General features: G+C 37.6%; 1 protein-coding gene across 1 annotated transcript in view; it reads right to left on the bottom strand.

Moving 5' to 3' along the window:
- LOC126150305 (Down syndrome cell adhesion molecule-like protein Dscam2) overlaps nucleotides 1-19,026 on the bottom strand; it is a 195,185-nt gene that overhangs the window by 89,035 nt on the left and 87,124 nt on the right. Inside the window, exons 8-9 of the mRNA XM_049915868.1 lie at nucleotides 7,591-7,742; nucleotides 7,475-7,492 (exon numbers count right to left, since the gene is read on the bottom strand). Of these exons, the coding sequence (XP_049771825.1) occupies nucleotides 7,475-7,492; nucleotides 7,591-7,742 (170 nt within the window). The remainder of the gene's footprint in view (nucleotides 1-7,474; nucleotides 7,493-7,590; nucleotides 7,743-19,026) is intronic.

The following is a 19,026-nucleotide window of genomic DNA, read 5'->3' as shown; positions in this document are numbered from 1 at the left end:
TATTAAAATTCATGGAGAAGACGTAGAAACTTTGAGGTTCGCTGATGACATTGTAATTCTGTCAGAGACAGCAAAGGACTTGGAAGAGCAGTTGAACGGAATGGACAGTGTCTTGAAAGGAGGATATAAGATGAACATCAACAAAAGCAAAACGAGGATAATGGAATGTAGTCAAACTAAGTCGGGTGATGCTGAGGGAATTAGATTAGGAAATGAGACACTAAAAGTAGTAAAGGAGTTTTGCTATTTAGGGAGTAAAATAACCGATGATGGTCGAAGTAGAGAGGATATAAAATGTAGACTGGCAATGGCAAGGAAAGCGTTTCTCAAGAAGAGAAATTTGTTAACATCGAATATAGATTTAGGTGTCAGGAAGTCGTTTCTGAAAGTATTTGTATGGAGTGTAGCCATGTATGGAAGTGAGACATGGACAATAACTAGTTTGGACAAGAAGAGAATAGAAGCTTTTGAAATGTGGTGCTACAGAGGAATGCTGAAGATAAGGTGGGTAGATCACATAACTAATGAGGAGGTATTGTATAGGATTGGGGAGAAGAGAAGTTTGTGGCACAACTTGACAAGAAGAAGGGATTGGTTGGTAGGACATGTCCCGAGGCATCGAGGAATCACAAATTTAGCATTGGAGGGCAGCGTGGAGGGTAAAAATCGTAGAGGGAGACCAAGAGATCAATACACTAAGCAGATTCAGAAGGATGTAGGTTGCAGTAGGTACTGGGAGATGAAGAAGCTTGCACAGGATAGAGTAGCATGGAGAGCTGCATCAAACCAGTCTCAGGACTGAAGACCACAACAACAACACCAGGTCAGGAGGGTCGTTACGGGATGCGAAAGCTGTTTTCAGGTTGTTGGTGTAATGGTTCAGGGATTCCGGACTGGAGCAGGTTCATTTGCCACGAAGACCTAGGCTGCAGGGAAGGGACTGTTTGAAGTGGAATGGGTGGCAGCTGTCATAATGGAGGTACTGTTGCTTGTTGGTGGGTTTGATGTGGACGGACGTGTGAAGCTGGCCATTGGACAGGTGGAGGTCAACATCAAGGAAAGTGGCATGGGATTTGGAGTAGGACCAGGTGAATCTGATGGAACCAAAGGAGTTGAGGTTGGAGAAGAAATTCTGGAGTTCTTCTTCACTGTGAGTCCAGATCATGAAGATATCATCAATAAATCTGTACCAAACTTTGGGTTGGCAGGCCTGGGTAACCAACAACCTGAAAACAGCTTTCGCATCCCGAAACTACCGTCCCGACTGGTACAGAAGCAAATTACCAGAGCCACTTTCTCATCCCCTCAAACCCAGAACCTCCCATAGAAGAACCCCGAAAGTGCCCCACTTGTGACAGGATACTTTCCGGGACTGGATCAGACTCTGAATGTGGCTCTCCAGCAGGGATAAGACTTCCTCAAATCCTGCCCCGAGATGAGATCCATCCTTCATGAAATCCTCCCCACTCCACCAAGAGTGTCTTTCCACCATTCACCTAACCTTCGTAACGTCTTGGTTCATCCCTATGAAATCCCCAAACCACCTTCCCTACCCTCTGGCTCCTACCCTTGTAACCGCCCCCAGTGTAAAACCTGTCCCATGCACCCTTCCACCACCACCTACTCCAGTCCTGTAATTCGGATGGTGTACACGGTCAAAGGCAGAGCCACGTGTGAAAGCACCCATGTGATTTACCAACTGAAGCTTTCTAGTGGGAATGACCAGCAACAAACTGTCCATTCGCATGAATGGGCACAGGCAGACAGTGTTTGTTGGTAATGAGGATCACCCTGTGGCTAAACATGCCTTGGTGCATGACCAGCACATCTTGGCACAGTGTTACACCGTCCGGGTTATCAGGATACTTCCCACTAACACCAACCTGTCAGACCTCCGGAGATGGGAACTTGCTCTTCAGTATATCCTCTCGTCCCGTTACCCACCAGGCCTCAACCTCCACTAATTTCAAGTTGCTGCCGCTCATCCTCACCTGCCATTCAACAACATTTTTGTCTCTGTACTTCCGCCTCGACTGACATCTCTGTCCAAACTCTTTGCCTTTACAAATACCTGCTTGAGTCTGTGTATGTGCAGATGGATATGTGTGTGTGCGCGCGAGTGTATACCTGTCCTTTTTTCCACCTAAGGTAAGTCTTTCCGCTCCTGGGATTGGAATGACTCCTCACCCTCTCCCTTAAAACCCACATCCTTTCGTCTTTCCCTCTTTCCTGATGAAGCAACCATTGGTTGTGAAAGCCTGAATTTTGTGTGTGTGTTTGTGTTTGTTTTTGTGTCTATCAACATGCCAGCGCTTTCGTTTGGTAAGTTACATCATCTTTGTTTTCAGATATATTTTTCCCATGTGGAATGTTTCCCTCTATTATATTCAAATCATATATTTAATTTTATATTATATGAACCAAGACTGCATACGGTCAAAATTATAGGATGCTAGTGTTGGAAAATGTGTGACGTAACAGACTACGAATGATGTGCAATTCAGCATCTAAGGAAATAGGTATGAGAAAATATAAATAAATATAATGTCTGTTTTATGATGTTCTCCACAAATCACAAAACATACAAATATTTCAAAAAATACGTTAAAATAAAAAAAAATATAAGAAAAATATATGCAATAAAACCCAATTAGCAACATGTTGTAAAACAATGATAAAATAACAGAAAATTCAATGCTGAGGATATAAAACTCTTGGAAGCATATGTATGTACATATTCATTCCTGCTTGCAAACAATAAATAAATTAAGCATCTATGCCAAAATATTGAATTTCATAAAACTTTGTTTCTTAGACAACTGAAAAAAAAACTGCTCAAACATTTATTCACAATTAAAGACTAAATAGATAATTTCATTATTTTTTTAATTTTTAATAAAAAATATCACTTTGATCTTTAATCAGGAACAAATGTTCAAGGATTTTTTGCAGTTGTATAAAAAATGAAAATTTCTTAAATTCATTATTTTGGCATTGAAACTTATTTTCACTGCAAATTCTGAGCAGAAATGAATATATAATAAATGTATTTCCAAGAGTTTTTTATCCCCATCCTTGAACTTTGGTATTTTGCCCTTTGTTGTTCTTGGTGTACATAAACGATTTGCCAAACCATCTGACAGTTGCAGAAACGGTGATGTTCGCTGATGACCCTAGCATTTTTATAAAAGGATACACTGACGATGATCAACAGCAGAGTGCCTCTAGGAAAATAAATGAGACAGGAAAATGGTTTAGTGATACTTCTTTGATCATAAATAAGGATAAAACGGTACTGATGAATTTCATTAATATTAAAATTAAAGCTAGAAGAAGAGTAAAAGCTGAGTTAGAGAACTATGTTATTGCACAAGCTCCATACATGAAATTCCTCAGTATGTGGGTGGATGAGCACTTGAGATGGGAAAAGCATCTAGAAGTTTTGAGTAAAAAATTAAGTAAATGCTGCTATGTGCTAAGAATGCTTCAGGAATACTGCAACACTGAATCATTGCTGTGTGTCTATTACGCTTACATGAACAGTTTGCTTAGATATGGTGTGATCTTTTGGGGAAATACAGGTATGCCAAAACAAGCTTTCAAACTTCAAAAAAGGGTTATTAGAATAATGAAAGGGGTTCCTTGCAGAGTGTCATGCAGGGAAATATTTAAAGAATTTAAAATAATGACTCTTCCTAGCTTATACATCTATGAATGTGTATATTTTCTGAAAACTCACCAGGAATTTTCAACATTAAATAATCAGGTTCATAACCAGGAAACAGGGAACAGGGATGATTTTCACAGAGACACCCACAAAGGAGCACTCTACCAAAAAAGTGTAAACTACCAGCCCAAAATACTTTTTAGTGCATTGCCTTCTACAATAAAAAAATTAAAGAATTTCATAAATTCAAGGTAGATCTTAAACAATTTTTACTAACACACAGAGTTTATAGTGTTGAAGAATATCTGAATATGGAAAAGCAATGTTATTTATATATACTGATATAAAATATTTGTATTTATTATCCAGGTTTTTGAAACAAATTAAAGATAAGAAACTATATTGTAATTGACTACATCCATACAATGTATATTGTTAACAGATGAATAAATAGATTTATTGATTGTTTTACATTGGTTGCTGATTAGGTTTTATTGCATATATTTCTATTACTTTTTAAATATTTTACACATTTTTAAATACCTGCATACTTTCTGACTTGTGTATAACATCATAATTTGATTTATATTTATTTACATTTTCTTATCAATGATTTTGGCCTTGTATACCTTCTTCCATAGATGCTGGTTTGCATATCATTCACGGTCTACAATTTCGTAACAATTTTCCATTATGTCGCCCACTGTTATACACTAGCATTACCTAGTTTTGATTATATGCACTGAATTCCTACATTGACTGATATAATGTAAAATTAACTATATTGTGTAATAGACAGACAAAAGAAATGTGGCTGTTAATGCTTAGTATTTTCATTAATTGCGGAATATTTTTCTATTTCAAAAATTGTGATGCATCATAATCATCATGACTGCAATGCCACCTAGTGGCTTTCTTCACTTTACACTATCACTGTACTGTAAAATCAATTTGTATTTGCTCGTCACTACTTAAGGTTGACTTCATATGCACAAATGATATTATATATTTCTGGTGAGTGCTTTATTTCACTGTGTAATGTTTATCTTTTAGTATTACCTTAATCTTTTCTCACTGATGACTTATTGTAGCCTTTGGAAATGGAGAAAGCCACAATGTGTACATGAATAAATACTGTGTTCAAGACATATAAAAGTGTTTTAGTGCAATCAATGGCCACACTATCACACAGTGTATTTAGGAAAATTACAGCTGTTATTAAGTGAAGAACTGAGAAAATTTTTACAGCCCTCTACATATCATTCTCTTAAGGACTGTGAAGATACGGTTGGACCAATTACTTCACAAACAGTGGCATTTAAGCCGTTATTCTTTCCATGTTCCGTATTCAGTTGGATTGGGATGGTACACAAACATGTGGCACAACGCTAAGTAATCTCTGCCACGTGCTTCACAGTGGTTTGCAGAGTATATACATAGATGTAGAGGACAATAACAGTAGTGGGAATAGATAAGCTTCAAGTCCAAGTGCTATCATTGTATATCTTCCAATTCGTGTACCTTTATGTTGTTATCCATCTGATAAACCAGGAAAATTTCACTCATGCAGTCTTTGTTCCCATATTAGCTAATAATCATTCCTCTTTTTGTGAATCTCAGTATAACAATAACTGCATATCAAGTGTGTCTGTTCAGAGTGACATATTTTTTAAGGTTGCCATTTAGCATCTGTATTGTGTGTTCAAAGGCTTACGTAACCAACAAAAGCAGCAACAAGATCACAGATGTGACAAGCAACACACAGGGTGTGATTGGCATGCTGTACATGCTTGGAGTCTACAAAGACAGCTGCAAGTCTGAGCAGCAAGTTAATGAAGAACATCATAATGAGTGCAGGAAAACTATACAGTTCTGAGAAACTCACTAACTACTCAGCTACTTCCCAATAAGAGAAAAATATAAGAGGTGATTTTAACTGTACAGCAGTCTGCCAACATGGAAGGTCAGCAATAGACGACCTAAGGGCCAACAGTCCTTATGAAGCCCTGATACAGTCGATGAATGACATTTTCAACCAAAAACCATTATTTATTAATGGATTAGTTTCAGTCAAATGACCATCTTCTAGCAAACAAACATCCTAAAACAGTAATGGTTTACATACTTTTTTTTTTTTTTTTTTTTGCATGGACATTGTCACAGTCAAATGCTATAAGTTTGTAAGGAGCTGGTCATAAGGTGAACTTTTTGTAGTTGATTATCACTGAAGTGAGCACTTACTTATTTCTATAACATGCAACAAATACTTCTGTTTCCAAATGATGGCACGAAGAAAGATTAGTGTCTAACAGTCTATTGAGAAAGATGTTTTAGATGTGGAACGCAAGCTCAGGATAGAAATTTTCTCTCAGTCTTTTCTCAACAGGAATTTCAGTATTCAGCTTCAGAGCTTTAGGAAAACCTAAATCTTGATCTGTAGATGTGGATAAACCACTTCTGAGGGCAACATCAGTTTCCAATAATAAAATTTAATCCAGTTTTTTCCTCCTAAATGTACGCATCCTCTTTCTGTATGATAAAGTCGTGCTATATAATACTCTTTTTCTCCATCATTCTTGTAATCAAAACTGTGTGACTATATCTGTTCTTTTCCATATTCAGTGTGTTATGAAGAGATCACTTTTCAAAAAAGATTACTGAATATTCTTTATCTGGTAAACAGTCTGTGTAACTGTTTAGGAGTTCATCTCACTTGGAGGAAAGGTTGCTAGTGATACTTTAGGCATCTCTATGACCCTGAGAACCTCACAAATAACATCATCATCCAATTGTGTAAGTTCTCATATGCTGCACAATGCCCAGGAATTTCAGCTTGATTTCCCAGAAAAGGTGAAAGCCATGTTATCGTAGCTATTGTTGCTAGCAGATCAAACACTCCACAGTTTTACTACTGATTCATTGGGCTGTACAATATTTTGATGAAGAGTCATGTTGCCATAATTAGGTAAGCTGACAAAATGACCTGGGAGAGCATGGCCAACTTACATTACATCTCCTCTCTCCACTGAGCACTCTCTATGTAATCTACATCCAAAGGCTCACATTCAAGGCCAAAGAGTTGATTGTGTTGGTGACTGTGACTGGGAACACCTAGTGTGGGGCCCTGGCTACGGAGGCATGTATGTAGGCACTTCACCTGCCCCGGCCACCAGCTTGCTGTGTTTATTGAATGCTGTGTTTATTGAATGCCTTCTTAATTAAACTCATTGCTGGTAATCACGCCTTGCTGGGACTACAGCTGCAGTTCCAGTTGTGAAACTCCTCTGGTGTGTACCTGTAATGACAGTGTACCAGTATTTTGACATCTGTGCTAAAATCCTGATGCTGTAATCATTTGAGTCCCAGACAAACAGTGCTTGGTGACTGCCAACTTGTCAGGACACATCAGTTGAGTGTGCTACTAGTATGCTATCAGTTACCTTCAATGGTGCAAACTGTTTGTTCAACAAATGTTCTGCCACAATAGCACAGAACCTTGTATGCTCTAGCCTTCTGAAGACCAAAATCTGAGGTCCATTTAACACTATGAACAGACAGGACACGCACGCATTGTTCAACCAACTAATATGCCAGAAGAAACTGATGTACCTCAATGTTGCCAGTGCTTCATAGCCAAGTCCCTAACAAATGATCATTATTTGCTTACGTTAATAGTACTGATGAACCCTTAAGATTTTAAATGAGGTATTACCTGTAAGTAACGATGCAAAACAAGCTGTACAGCTGGTAGTTAGTAGTGAAAGCAATTAAAAAACTGAAGGTTAATGCAAAATGAAAAATACTTACTTCCTTTATTTCTGTTTCCTGATGGTGCATGAAAAAGACACCAAGATACATCATTATTAAAACAAATAGAAAATTTTCAACACACCCAAAAAGTAGATATATATTCCTTAAGTTACCTTGAACTGTCACATAATATGTAATCTCATCTTTCCCAAATATGTTTTCCACAGAGCATGTGTAATTCCCAGCATGTAAAGCTGTAACTGGACTGATGTAAAGCTGCCATTCGTCATTAATTTTCACACTGCTGTCTTGTACTGGTTTTTCACTGTTTGGCAGAAAATTGTATTTTATCGGTTAGCGGTAATGTTCTTAAAATAGATACAAAGTCTCATAATACAGTCTTAGTCTTACATGACAATGTAAATTAGTGTTTTGAATTAATAGTTAAAAAAGTAATTCTATAGCCACAACATGTTCCTGATGATCTTCTTTCTCAGGTTACCTTCCATTCAGAAGGTTGTTGCACGCAGCGACTGTTATATTGAATTGTAAATAATAGATTTCAGCTATCAGTCGTCCTTTTTAAATTTTATTGGAAAATCTAGATTTCAGGTAGAAACTAGCCATTCTCAATGCACTATCATTTTTGATCAATGCATGTAATGTCTGTTGGTCGGGCTTCATCCACAGTTCATTGAATACAGTACTCAATGAACCGTGGATGAAGCCCGACCTACAGGCATTACATGCATTGATCAAAAATGATAGTGCATTGAGAATGGCTAGTTTCTAGCTGAAATCTAGATCTGCCAATAAAATTTAAAAAGGACGACTGATAGCAGAAATCTATTATTTACAAGACCTTCTTTCTGTTTGAAGTTCACAGTCTGTGATGTGCCTCATCATAAGCCCCTATTACTCAAAACTTATTGAAATAGATGTAAAACTTACAAAAACAGAAACTAATAAAATTTGCAGTGAAACAGGTAAAACACATCCAAGATAGATCCAATACCTAGCTTACTATTATAAATTAATCACTCTTTGTTGCTACAGGAATTCACATTTATTTCTGAGGTTGATATACCGTATTTACTTGAATCTAAGCCGCACTTTTTTTCCGGTTTTCGTAATCCAAAAAACCGCCTGCGGCCTAGAATCGAGTGCAAAGCAAGCGGAAGTTATGAAAAATGTTGGTACGTGCCGCCACAACTAACTTCTGCCGTCGAATATATGTAGCGCTACGCAGGCATGCTTTGTAGGCACAAAGATAAATACTGGCGCCAAAACCTCTGCGTCAGTAAATAAATTTTTTTTAAAAAAGTGGAAGACGAGCTTTTTTTCTCCGCCGCGAGTTTCGACCACTGAATTTTCATTTTCATACATTATCCAATGAAGTAAATACAAATTACGTATTGTTCATCTTCGAATGTAGCACAATTTCAGTGCACTACGAAAATCCGACTGGCAAGACTGTTTGGGATGTTTTTCAATATGGCCAACTCTACGTTCTGAATTTTTTCAAATCTGTGAGAAGAGATGGTTGCTAATAGGAACCTTATGAAATTTGAATCACATACAGTATTCTCTTCACCATAAGAACAATACGAATATAAACATTTTGCTATGTATTCTTTCGTATTTGCTGCTATCTCATTTAAATCCTGTCTGCCTAATAAACTACGAAACTAGAGTGAGATAACAGCAAACGCGGAAGAATATACGTATCGTGTCATGATTATATTTGTATTATTCTTATGCCTAATAGTAATACAGTCAGAAATGAAGCACGGTAAGTGACTATATTTTTAAATCTAAGATGACTCTAATTTCTGTGCAGAATTTGATGTAATAAAGAAGCGGCCGCAAAGATTTTCAAATGGAGAAAAATTTTCGCCAAACTCTCGTTCAGAACATGTTCTATCATACGCAGTCTATTATTTGATTCTTGTTGATCATTATCAAAGAAAGCAGCAGTGTAAGTAACAACAAATAGCAGTCTCTTGGCATTGTTTCGCTAATGAGACGATTCCTATATTTTTTTTTTTTTTTTAATTGTACGCGGCGGTAGCGAGCACAAAAGCAAGCCATGCCACGAGCCGCGACAGGCTGTAAACACGCACTATCAGAATGTGACAAACAATGCATGACACACTGCAGTAATGCATTTTCAGCTTAAGAGTGATGCAAACACCTATAACAAAGGAAACGGCATTTATCAGATCAAAGCAAAATAAGCAATCAATTCAAACCAGACGAAGCATGTGAAAAAGGAAGGGTACCCGTATAAATACGTACGGAGCGCCTAACGCATAGCAATGGTGACGTGGTAAAGCTTAACTGCTAGAACCAAACTACTGTAGCTGTATCGTCATTCAGTCAACCTAAATTGTGTCTCATATTACAATGGACCAACTTTGTTTCGATTTGGAGGTGAGGCCTAAAACTTTTCTCTCCCCTTGGATTTCTAGTCTCAAATTTCAGGTGCGGCTTAGATTCAGGAATTTTTTTTTCCTTTATTTCGAGTCTCATTTTTCAGATGCAGCTTAGATTCGAGTGCGGCTTAGATTCGAGTAAATGCGGTAGCTCTTTCCAAAGAATGGCTGCATTTGGCATGATCTGGATCCCTGCATGTTTAAATACGAGGAATAAACATGGAACAATAACACCACATATACCTATTAGCACTCAGAAACCTCAAATAGATACTTGAAAAACAAGTATACATGTAATTTCAGAACTAGAATTTTTTTTTAAATTTGTGGTATGGACTATGGGAGCAAACTGCTGAGGTCATCAATCTCTAGCCTTACTGACTACTTAATCTAACTTAAAGTAACTTATGCTAAGGACAGACAACACACATACCCATGCCCAAGGCAGGACTCGAACCTCCGTAGGGTGGAGCCGCCCAAACTATGACAAGATGCCTCAGACCACATGTCTACCCCCACGCAACGAACTAGAAATGTGATTTGTAAAACAGAGGGGTTTCCTTCCCCCAACAAAATAATTAATCTGATGTTAAACAGACAAAACTTGAAACAAATGACAAACTAGGCACTAGAGTTTTACTCTCACATTCTACTGCTTGGATCTTTTGTTTATTTATTCATTCTTCTACTAACGAAATTAATGTGTGGTCTTGACCATGAATTGCAACTAGCAGGACAAAATTAGTATAATCATGTGGCCGGTCTATAAATATATCAGTGCGTTATTGGGAAAAATGTTTTAGTCTGACAGCTAGTTAATAATCAATACTACAGCAACGAGCATCTGCAATGGGGGAAAGAGGGTAGACTTGGCCCTTGCAGTTTCTAGAGTACAGACCTTTTAATGTTTACAAAATTCTTATTCATTTCTAAAAATAAGTCTAAAGTGCAGATTCAGCACTAGTGAATGCAACAGAAAACATTGTGGGTTTAGTAGGCATTACAAAGCTTGGCTTTGTTTGATTGTCAGGCTGTTCATGGGAGATTACGCCATTTCTTAGGTTAAGTCCCCACCTGTTCTCTGTCCCTTCCTTGCAAAGTCATTGTCAATGAGCATTTTCAACAGCCAGCACAAAGTAAAAATAGTTACAGTATACCTGTCTGACATCCAACCTCAAATTCTCAGAAGGATAGCAATTTCCTATGCTGTACAACTCTGTCACCAAGTAGCTTAACTTTTGTCTGAGAATAAGTTTGCTGAGATTACTTTTTATAAAATTCTGAAGAAAATGGCCACTCTATTTATTTTCAATGTGTTCATTCATGTTTCATATGTTGACACAAATGCACCAATTAAACGAAGAAATTCCATCTTATGCACTAGAATACAAAAAAGGTAAGAATTTCAAGGTTAAAATATATCTTCTCCTGGAGTTGTAACCTTCTCAAACTGTATGTTTTGCAACACAGAGCAACATGCAGCTACTGAGTTATGATTTCTGCAGTCCACTTGCCAAGGATGCAAAATAATGTGCAGCCACAGGCTGTTAAGAGTCTGTTCTAAAAGCCAATTTGATACCTGTTTTGGAATGTGCTGCATAAGTTGTCAAATTTAAGCCTTGGTTACCCTTGTAAATGTAGCTTCCAAAACATATTCTGGGCAAATTCTATTATGCCCACCAGCATTAAAAAATGAAAGTCATTCAAATAACGCATTTAATTAATTAACATCAGATATTAAGTTTTGTAACCAATAAAAATGTTGTACTTGACATCACAGTTAAATCAACATTTTTATTTTTTAACATGTAATCCTCCTCCTCCACTTTGATGAGTATTAATCTGTGACATTTATCACTGGTTATTTTTGCTGATCTCCAACAAGATTTTCTAAATGAATTTGACTTTTATGTCTATTTCAGATGTTTAGTTCCCAGTCTCAATCAAATTTTATTTGTAAATGAATAATATTGTGAATCTTTTCTAGCTTTAGTTCCTAACTCATTGGGGGGGGGGGGGGGGGGGGGAGGGATAATCAAGGTTTAACATCTTGTCAATGACAGTTTCATTGGAAACAGAATACAAGTTCCAATTGGGAAGGCATGGGGACTGAAATTGGCCATGTCTTTTCAAAGGAAATGACCAACATTCACACCATTCAATTTTGAGAACTTACAGAAAACTAAATCTGGATAGCTGGACGGGGTTTGAACAACCATGGTATGACTTACCACAGCATATCACCTTTTTCAGTAAACTCATAAGATATGCTTCATTTAATTACACGAGGATGTAATTTCAGATGGTTAGATCAGATTTCTATTTTCATATCAGTCTGAATTGAATTTTCTGTTCTTCATTTTTATGTTTCTCATGATTCTACACCATAAATTTGTAATCCCTGTAAAAAAAATCCCATAAGATCAGTGCTAAAAATCCCCCAATTTTACATTCCTTCCTAGTAAGTTTTACTTCAGTTCTACCTTCTTACTTGCTGTCTCACTTGACTTCATCTTGTTTTCTTTCTACTGACATTCGATGTGACTGAATTCGTTCTACACCAAAGAGCCAAAGAAACTGATACACCTACCTTGCCTAATATCATGTAGGGCTCCTGCAGGGTTGCAGAAGTGCTGCAACACGATGCGACATGGACTTGATTAATTTCTGATGTAGTGCTGGAGGGAAATGATACACTGAATCCTGCAGGGCTGTCCATAAATGCCTAAGAGCATGAGGGGGTATAGATCTCTTCTGAACAGTACATTGCAAAGCATGCCATATATGCTCAATAATGTTCATGTCTGGAGTGTTTGGTGGCCAGTAGAAGTGTTTAAATTCAGAAGAGTGTTCCTGGAGCCACTTTGTAGCATTTCTTCATGTATGGGGTGTCACATTGCCCTGCTGGAATTGCCCAAGTCTGTTGGAATGCACAATGGACATAATGTATGCAGCTGATCAGATAGGATGCTTATGTACATGTCACCTGTCAGAGTCATATCCAAACATATCATGGGTCCCATATCACTCCAATGCCCCACACCATTACAGAGCCTCCACCAGCTTGAACAGTCCCCTGGTGACATACAGGATCCATGGATTCATGAGGTTGTCTCCATACCCATACATGTCCATCTGCTCAATACAATCTGAAATGAGACTCTTCTGACCAAGTAACATGTTTCCAGTCATCAACAGTCCAACGTCGGTGTTGATGGATCCAGGCAAGGTGTAACGTTTTGTGTCAGGTAGTCATCAATTGTACATGAATGGGCCTTTGGCTCTGAAAGCCCATATTGATGATGTTATGTTGAATGGTTCACCGCTGACACTTGTTGATGGCCCAGCAGTGAACTCAGCAGCAGTCTGCAGAAAGGTTGTACTTCTGTCAAGTTGAATGATTCTCTTCAGTTGTCATTGGTCCCGTTCTTGCAGGATCTTTTTCAGGCTGCAATGATGTTGAAGATTTGATGTTTTACTGGATTCCTGATATTCATGGTACACTCATGAAATGGTCATACTGGAAAATCCCCACTTAATTACTACCTCGGAGATGCTGTGTCCCATTGCTCGTGTGCCAAATATAACACCATGTTCAAACTATCTTAAATCTTGATAACCTGGCATTGTAGCAGCAGTAACTGACCTAACAACTGCATCAATCACTTGTTGTCTTACATAGACGTTGCCAACCGCATTGCCGTATTCTGCCTGTTTACATATCTCTGCATTTGAATATGCATGTCTATACCATTTTGCACCATGGATTCTGGCTGGTGAAGTTAAGGGAATATTTTAGGATATTTCAGAGAGGGGAGACTTGAGAGAGGAAATGCTGATGTAATTCATAATTGGCATTGTCAACACAACTTCCAGCAAATAGCTTCACCCTGCAATAATGATAAAACTACTGCTAGGTTGCGGCAGCAATGGAAGAATAGGACAGTCAACGTGAAGTGCTTTGGACCGAGTCAATACATGATGAAGAGACCCCACCGCCACCTTTTCTTGTGCCACTTGTAACTGAGACTCATCTTTTTGCATGTATTTATCAACAATATCGATCATCAACCTTTCAAATTCCAACACTGAGACTCGAAGAATCCACTTGGTCAGGATCAAGGAAACATTGGTCATTTCTGGCTAGTGAGTTCTTATTAGCTGGCAATTTGTTACTTCACCCAGCAGCCAATACAGCCACCTCACCACACTAACACACATGATAAGTTTACAAACCTTAGCCTACAAAACATTCGAAAGTCCTACAGTATGGGATTATAAAGTATAAACTCTTCTCCTCATAGGTAACAATTTTATGAACACTCATAAAATCAACTGACATACCAAATTGCAAATCCATAAACACACAAGAAAGAAATTTCAAAACTTTAAATCATCTAATAAATCTATTAGGAAAAAAGTGATTTTTGCCACTAGTGATACTGTAGAGTATATAACTGAAAACATTATCACTTCTGCTAATGATGTACGAGATAATTGAGGCATTTCCAGCATACTACTGCCACAAATTATACCTAAAAGCATGCTGTTCTTTGAGTGTTTCTTCATTTTATGCTCACCTCAAAAAGAGCAAAAATTTAAAGCCTACATGGTGGAATAAACTGAAAAATTTGAAATATGGTGAAAATTGCTGGATTGCAACATCTCAGATATTTGACCATCTTGAATGTTTGATTTCCACCTGCATCCAATAACTGTATAGCAAGGTAATGTCACACTAATGCAGTGGCTTCTAGCTTATGGAGTAATAAACAAAAGCTTACTTGGTGGCTTATTCCAAAGTACAGCTGATGTGATTAGTATATAGCAAGTGGATTGCCCACAGAATACATTTAGGTTTGTATATGGTTATACCATATATACCCTCCACAACCATGCACTAATTTTACTTACAGCAGCTCTGCACAAAGCCTGTCCATGGAATCTGTAACATATCATGCCTCTATTGACTGCAGCCAATATAGGCTACTCTATTTGCTATGTGCTGCATCACTGTCAATGGGATGTGATCAGTGAATAGTTGTACAATGACTCATTTGTCTTTGTTGCAGTACTCAATGGTGTTTAATGCACTGTAATGGCAGATGGATTGTTACAAATATAACTGATGTTCAGACAGAGAAACACTGAAATCACAGCAGGCTTAACTTTATTTTATATTCATTTGTGTAAATAAATACATCCTGCGAAGGAAAACTTGTGTGGGTAAACATGCTTTCACAAAACCTGCTGTTTTCACTACAGAAAGCAATGAGCTCGAAGTGCAAATGGTGTACTGTGTAGTTTATTAAGATGGCCTGCACATATAAATAAATATTCACCCCATCCCTGTGTGACAGAGATATTATGGGGAGGTATTATTATCTGAGTAAGCTAACAGAAAATTGAAGGCTAAACTATCATCAGTTATTTCATGTACCTCATTTTTTTCCCTCAACCAATCTCAGTGTCTGTTGGTCTTTTGAGCAGGGGTGATTAAGACATATGAAATTGCATTTTCCCAGTATTGTATTAATTAAAAGTTATTATATGTGGAAGTTACAAGTTTTCATTTTCCTACTGAGCTATGTCCTAACCTCCACCTGCCAATGTAATGAGGACTTGCATTTTTAAATGGACTTTCTCAGAGAAAAAGTCAAAACAAAGAGATCCCAGCTGCCACAGCCATGCTGGCAATGTTGTACATCATTGAGGAGACAGGATGAATATTAAGCTGTACACCAAAACTCAAGGGAATTAACACTGAATTAATGTTCCAGAACTGCCACAATGTTTCTTAACATGCACACATCCATACCTGTACATGTTTCTGAGCATACAAAGTCTGTTGTGGCTAAATGATAATTACTTCAGCTCTGAATCTCTCTTCCCCAACCACTATATCTGGTGCCCTATACTAGGGTGCCACTATTGGGAGAGAGTAGCAAGTTTGTAGTAATTTAAAATAATTATGTGATTTTGTAAATTTTCTGTTATATTAATTGTTATCTTTCTCTGTTCCATTCATGAATGGAATTACTATATTATCATAACGAGGATGGAAATCACACTATGTGCAAACAATTCAACATAATCAATTGGTGAATTAATTCTGGAAGGAATGTAAAAGCCAATGAAAGATAGGAAAATTCATGACCACGTTGTGTGCATGGCTGCGCTTAGTAACGTTTCTGCCAATAGTGATCATAGTACCTTCCCTAAACCAATTCCCAAACTGGAGCATTCTTGTAAAATATGTAGACATTTGAACAGAACATTAATTTTATGGAGATGTGCGCATACAATTGAACTATGCCAACAATATATTTTGATATGTGTTGGCAAGGCACCACTGAATAGGTTTTCAGTTGTATCTTCACTATTACAAATGGAATATTTCATTTTCAAAAGTATTTGTTTATTTAGCCATTTGGTAAAAATGTACACAACTTAGGCACACTGTTTCCAGTCCACTGCCTGATAGCAAGGCACAAGATGTCGCCAACATGGATGTGGCAAAAATGAAATCGAAACTGAAAATGTCAGTTGCAGTGACGACAACCAATTACTCTTTTTCACTTAACACTGACACAGATGACAGTAACATTACAATTCCAAATGATACAATAATGACAGTAGATGAGACAGGGTCACAATTTTCTCCAGGGACTATTTTTCCCCCTGGTGAAAATTTAGCATGTGACAGAGCGGACTTCTTTGCCTTCCACACTCACACCTAATACAAACATACAAACATGACTGGACAGAGGGCACTGGGCGCACTGGAAACCCTTATTACGATGCAAATGTTACAAAAGTTATTTAAATAAAGCTTCATGGTTTCAAGAACAAGTTTAAGGAAGAGTAAAAAACAATAATAATAATCTTAATGAACAAAATAAAACACTTATGCAACGTTATGATGAAAAATTTAATGATTTTTCAAAATAACAAAATGAAAAATTTAATGTGTTTTCAATGCAACAGACAGATACACAAGGGAAATTACTTGAACAGCAAAAGTAAACTCTTGATGCTTTACAAACTGACATAACACAACAGTTCAATGACTTGCCAAAAGATTTGCGTGGTGATCTTTCAAATGAGCTATCAGATAAACTTGTAAGTATGGGGAAAGATCTAAAACACAACTGCTCGCTAATTTGTCACAAGATACAAATAATTTAAGCCAAAAAGTGTCATCAGTAGGTAAGACACAAGAACAGTTCTTGGAAAAGATGAAGGAGATATCTAAGGCTCAGGCAAAACTAAAGCAAGATCAGTCACAATTGCACCAGAATATAATTGCAAACAGTACACAGATGTCTACCTCAATAGGTGCAGTACCTGTCATTGGAACTAGGTTGCATAAGTTTAAATACTCAGTTCATAAGAAAGGAGCAAGAAAGGATATATAATGGCATCAAGGTAATAAAGGACAGAGCCAAGGCTGGTATGCTGAACCAAGGCAGCACCTTGACACAGAAGGTAGTCCAGGAACACAAGGGTTATGTAGATGTGATTGAGGAATTAATGAAGGTACAGAAGGCAGAACAAAGAGCTGAAATAGACTGGTAGTTGAAAGCATTGGAGGAAAAACCATGGACTACCATCATTAGTCACACTGTGAAAAGGAAAGGAAACATTCAACCCTAAGTAATCAGATGTCAACTGACAAGATAGATAATCCAAACAACTGTCCGCATTTGAACCCTAAACTATCAGGTGAAATAAATCGCAACTATAAAATGCAGCAGGCACTGCTAACTTCTGTCCCTGTTGCACAGAGGTGTGTGGAATATGATCCAATACATCAAAACAATGCCACACCAACAACAGACAGTGCTGCATGCTGTTCTACTTTGCTCGTGGATGAGGACTTATTACAACACTAGCAGTTTCCGATTTTTTTCTTCCAAAGGTAAGCAAGCAAACCCAGTCATGTTCATAAGACACTTCTGGAATGTTTCACCAAGGAACTGGACTGAAGCACAGAAAATATGCTTTGTGGTAGTTTATACACAGGGTGATGTTTTGCTGTGGGTCACTGGCATGGCAGAAAACTGTCACACCTACGAACAGCTGGAAAGCACATTCCTATACAAGTTCTCGTCCATTGCAGAACAAGAGAGGCTGAGTCATGAAGTGTTTAACCCAGCTCCATTCAACAGTAAACACGGAGGGCTCATAAGAGAGTCCAAGTAGCATCTAAATAAAACCCTTTACTGGAAAAATCCAATGTAACACATAGATGCCCTAAAAATTTTGGAAAACTGATTACCGGCTATAATAAGTGAGTAATTGATCACCACTCCTGAGTACAATGTAAAGAATTTCCTCTCGGTTCTTGATTCCATTGATCTTATCTATAAAGAGAGATCTGTGCAAATGCAAAGTGACAGTGCGCAGGCAGACCCCACAAGAACTAACAAATAACACAGCAGGAATGGCAATAACAACCAACACAGCTGGCAGCCATATCCCCCTCACAGCAAACCTGGTAGTGGAAAGAGGCAAAAACTTAAGCAAGGATATAGAAATAACCAAAGACAGAATTTCAATCAGCCATGATTTAATGGCCAGAGTGGTTATAGTCAGATAATGCACTATGCACCGCCAAATGGCAACTGGCAAGGGCAGAACATAACCAGTTGATGAAATAATTTGCTACCACCTGACTACAACCAGTATAATCAAAATTAGATTTTGAATAGTGGTCAGGGACAATGAAATTTTGAACTGAGAGCTGCACAAGATACTAACTGGTGAAACCAGACACATAATGTGCACAAAGTTGAGGTTACCCCTAATTGGGATGTGAATGGTCAACATAATTCGGAAAATTCGAACCAGTCTTGATAGGCCCCATTCAATTACCAGTAATAGTGGTGGGGCACAGAATTGGTTTAGGGTTGCCACTAGTTTCCCTGAGTGAAATTCCCTGATTTTCAGACAACTTTTAGCATTTTTCCTTGACAAATTTTGAGATCTCAAAAATATGTATGGACTTCTGTATTTCTCCCCTGCATGAGCAAAAATCTTGAGTACTAATGTCATCATCTTTTGAAATGAAATTCTTTAGATGGAGAAAGCAAACCACATGGTACACTTCATTAAGACCATTATTGTTATTTTATTTCAATAAAACAAAAAATATTTGGTGACAAAAAAAAG

The sequence above is a fragment of the Schistocerca cancellata genome, chromosome 2 (genome assembly GCF_023864275.1).
Source record: "Schistocerca cancellata isolate TAMUIC-IGC-003103 chromosome 2, iqSchCanc2.1, whole genome shotgun sequence".
Classification (NCBI taxonomy): Eukaryota; Metazoa; Arthropoda; class Insecta; order Orthoptera; family Acrididae; genus Schistocerca; species Schistocerca cancellata.
The sequence above is the reverse complement of the archived record's forward strand: the minus strand, read 5'-3'. Positions and strand labels throughout refer to the sequence as shown.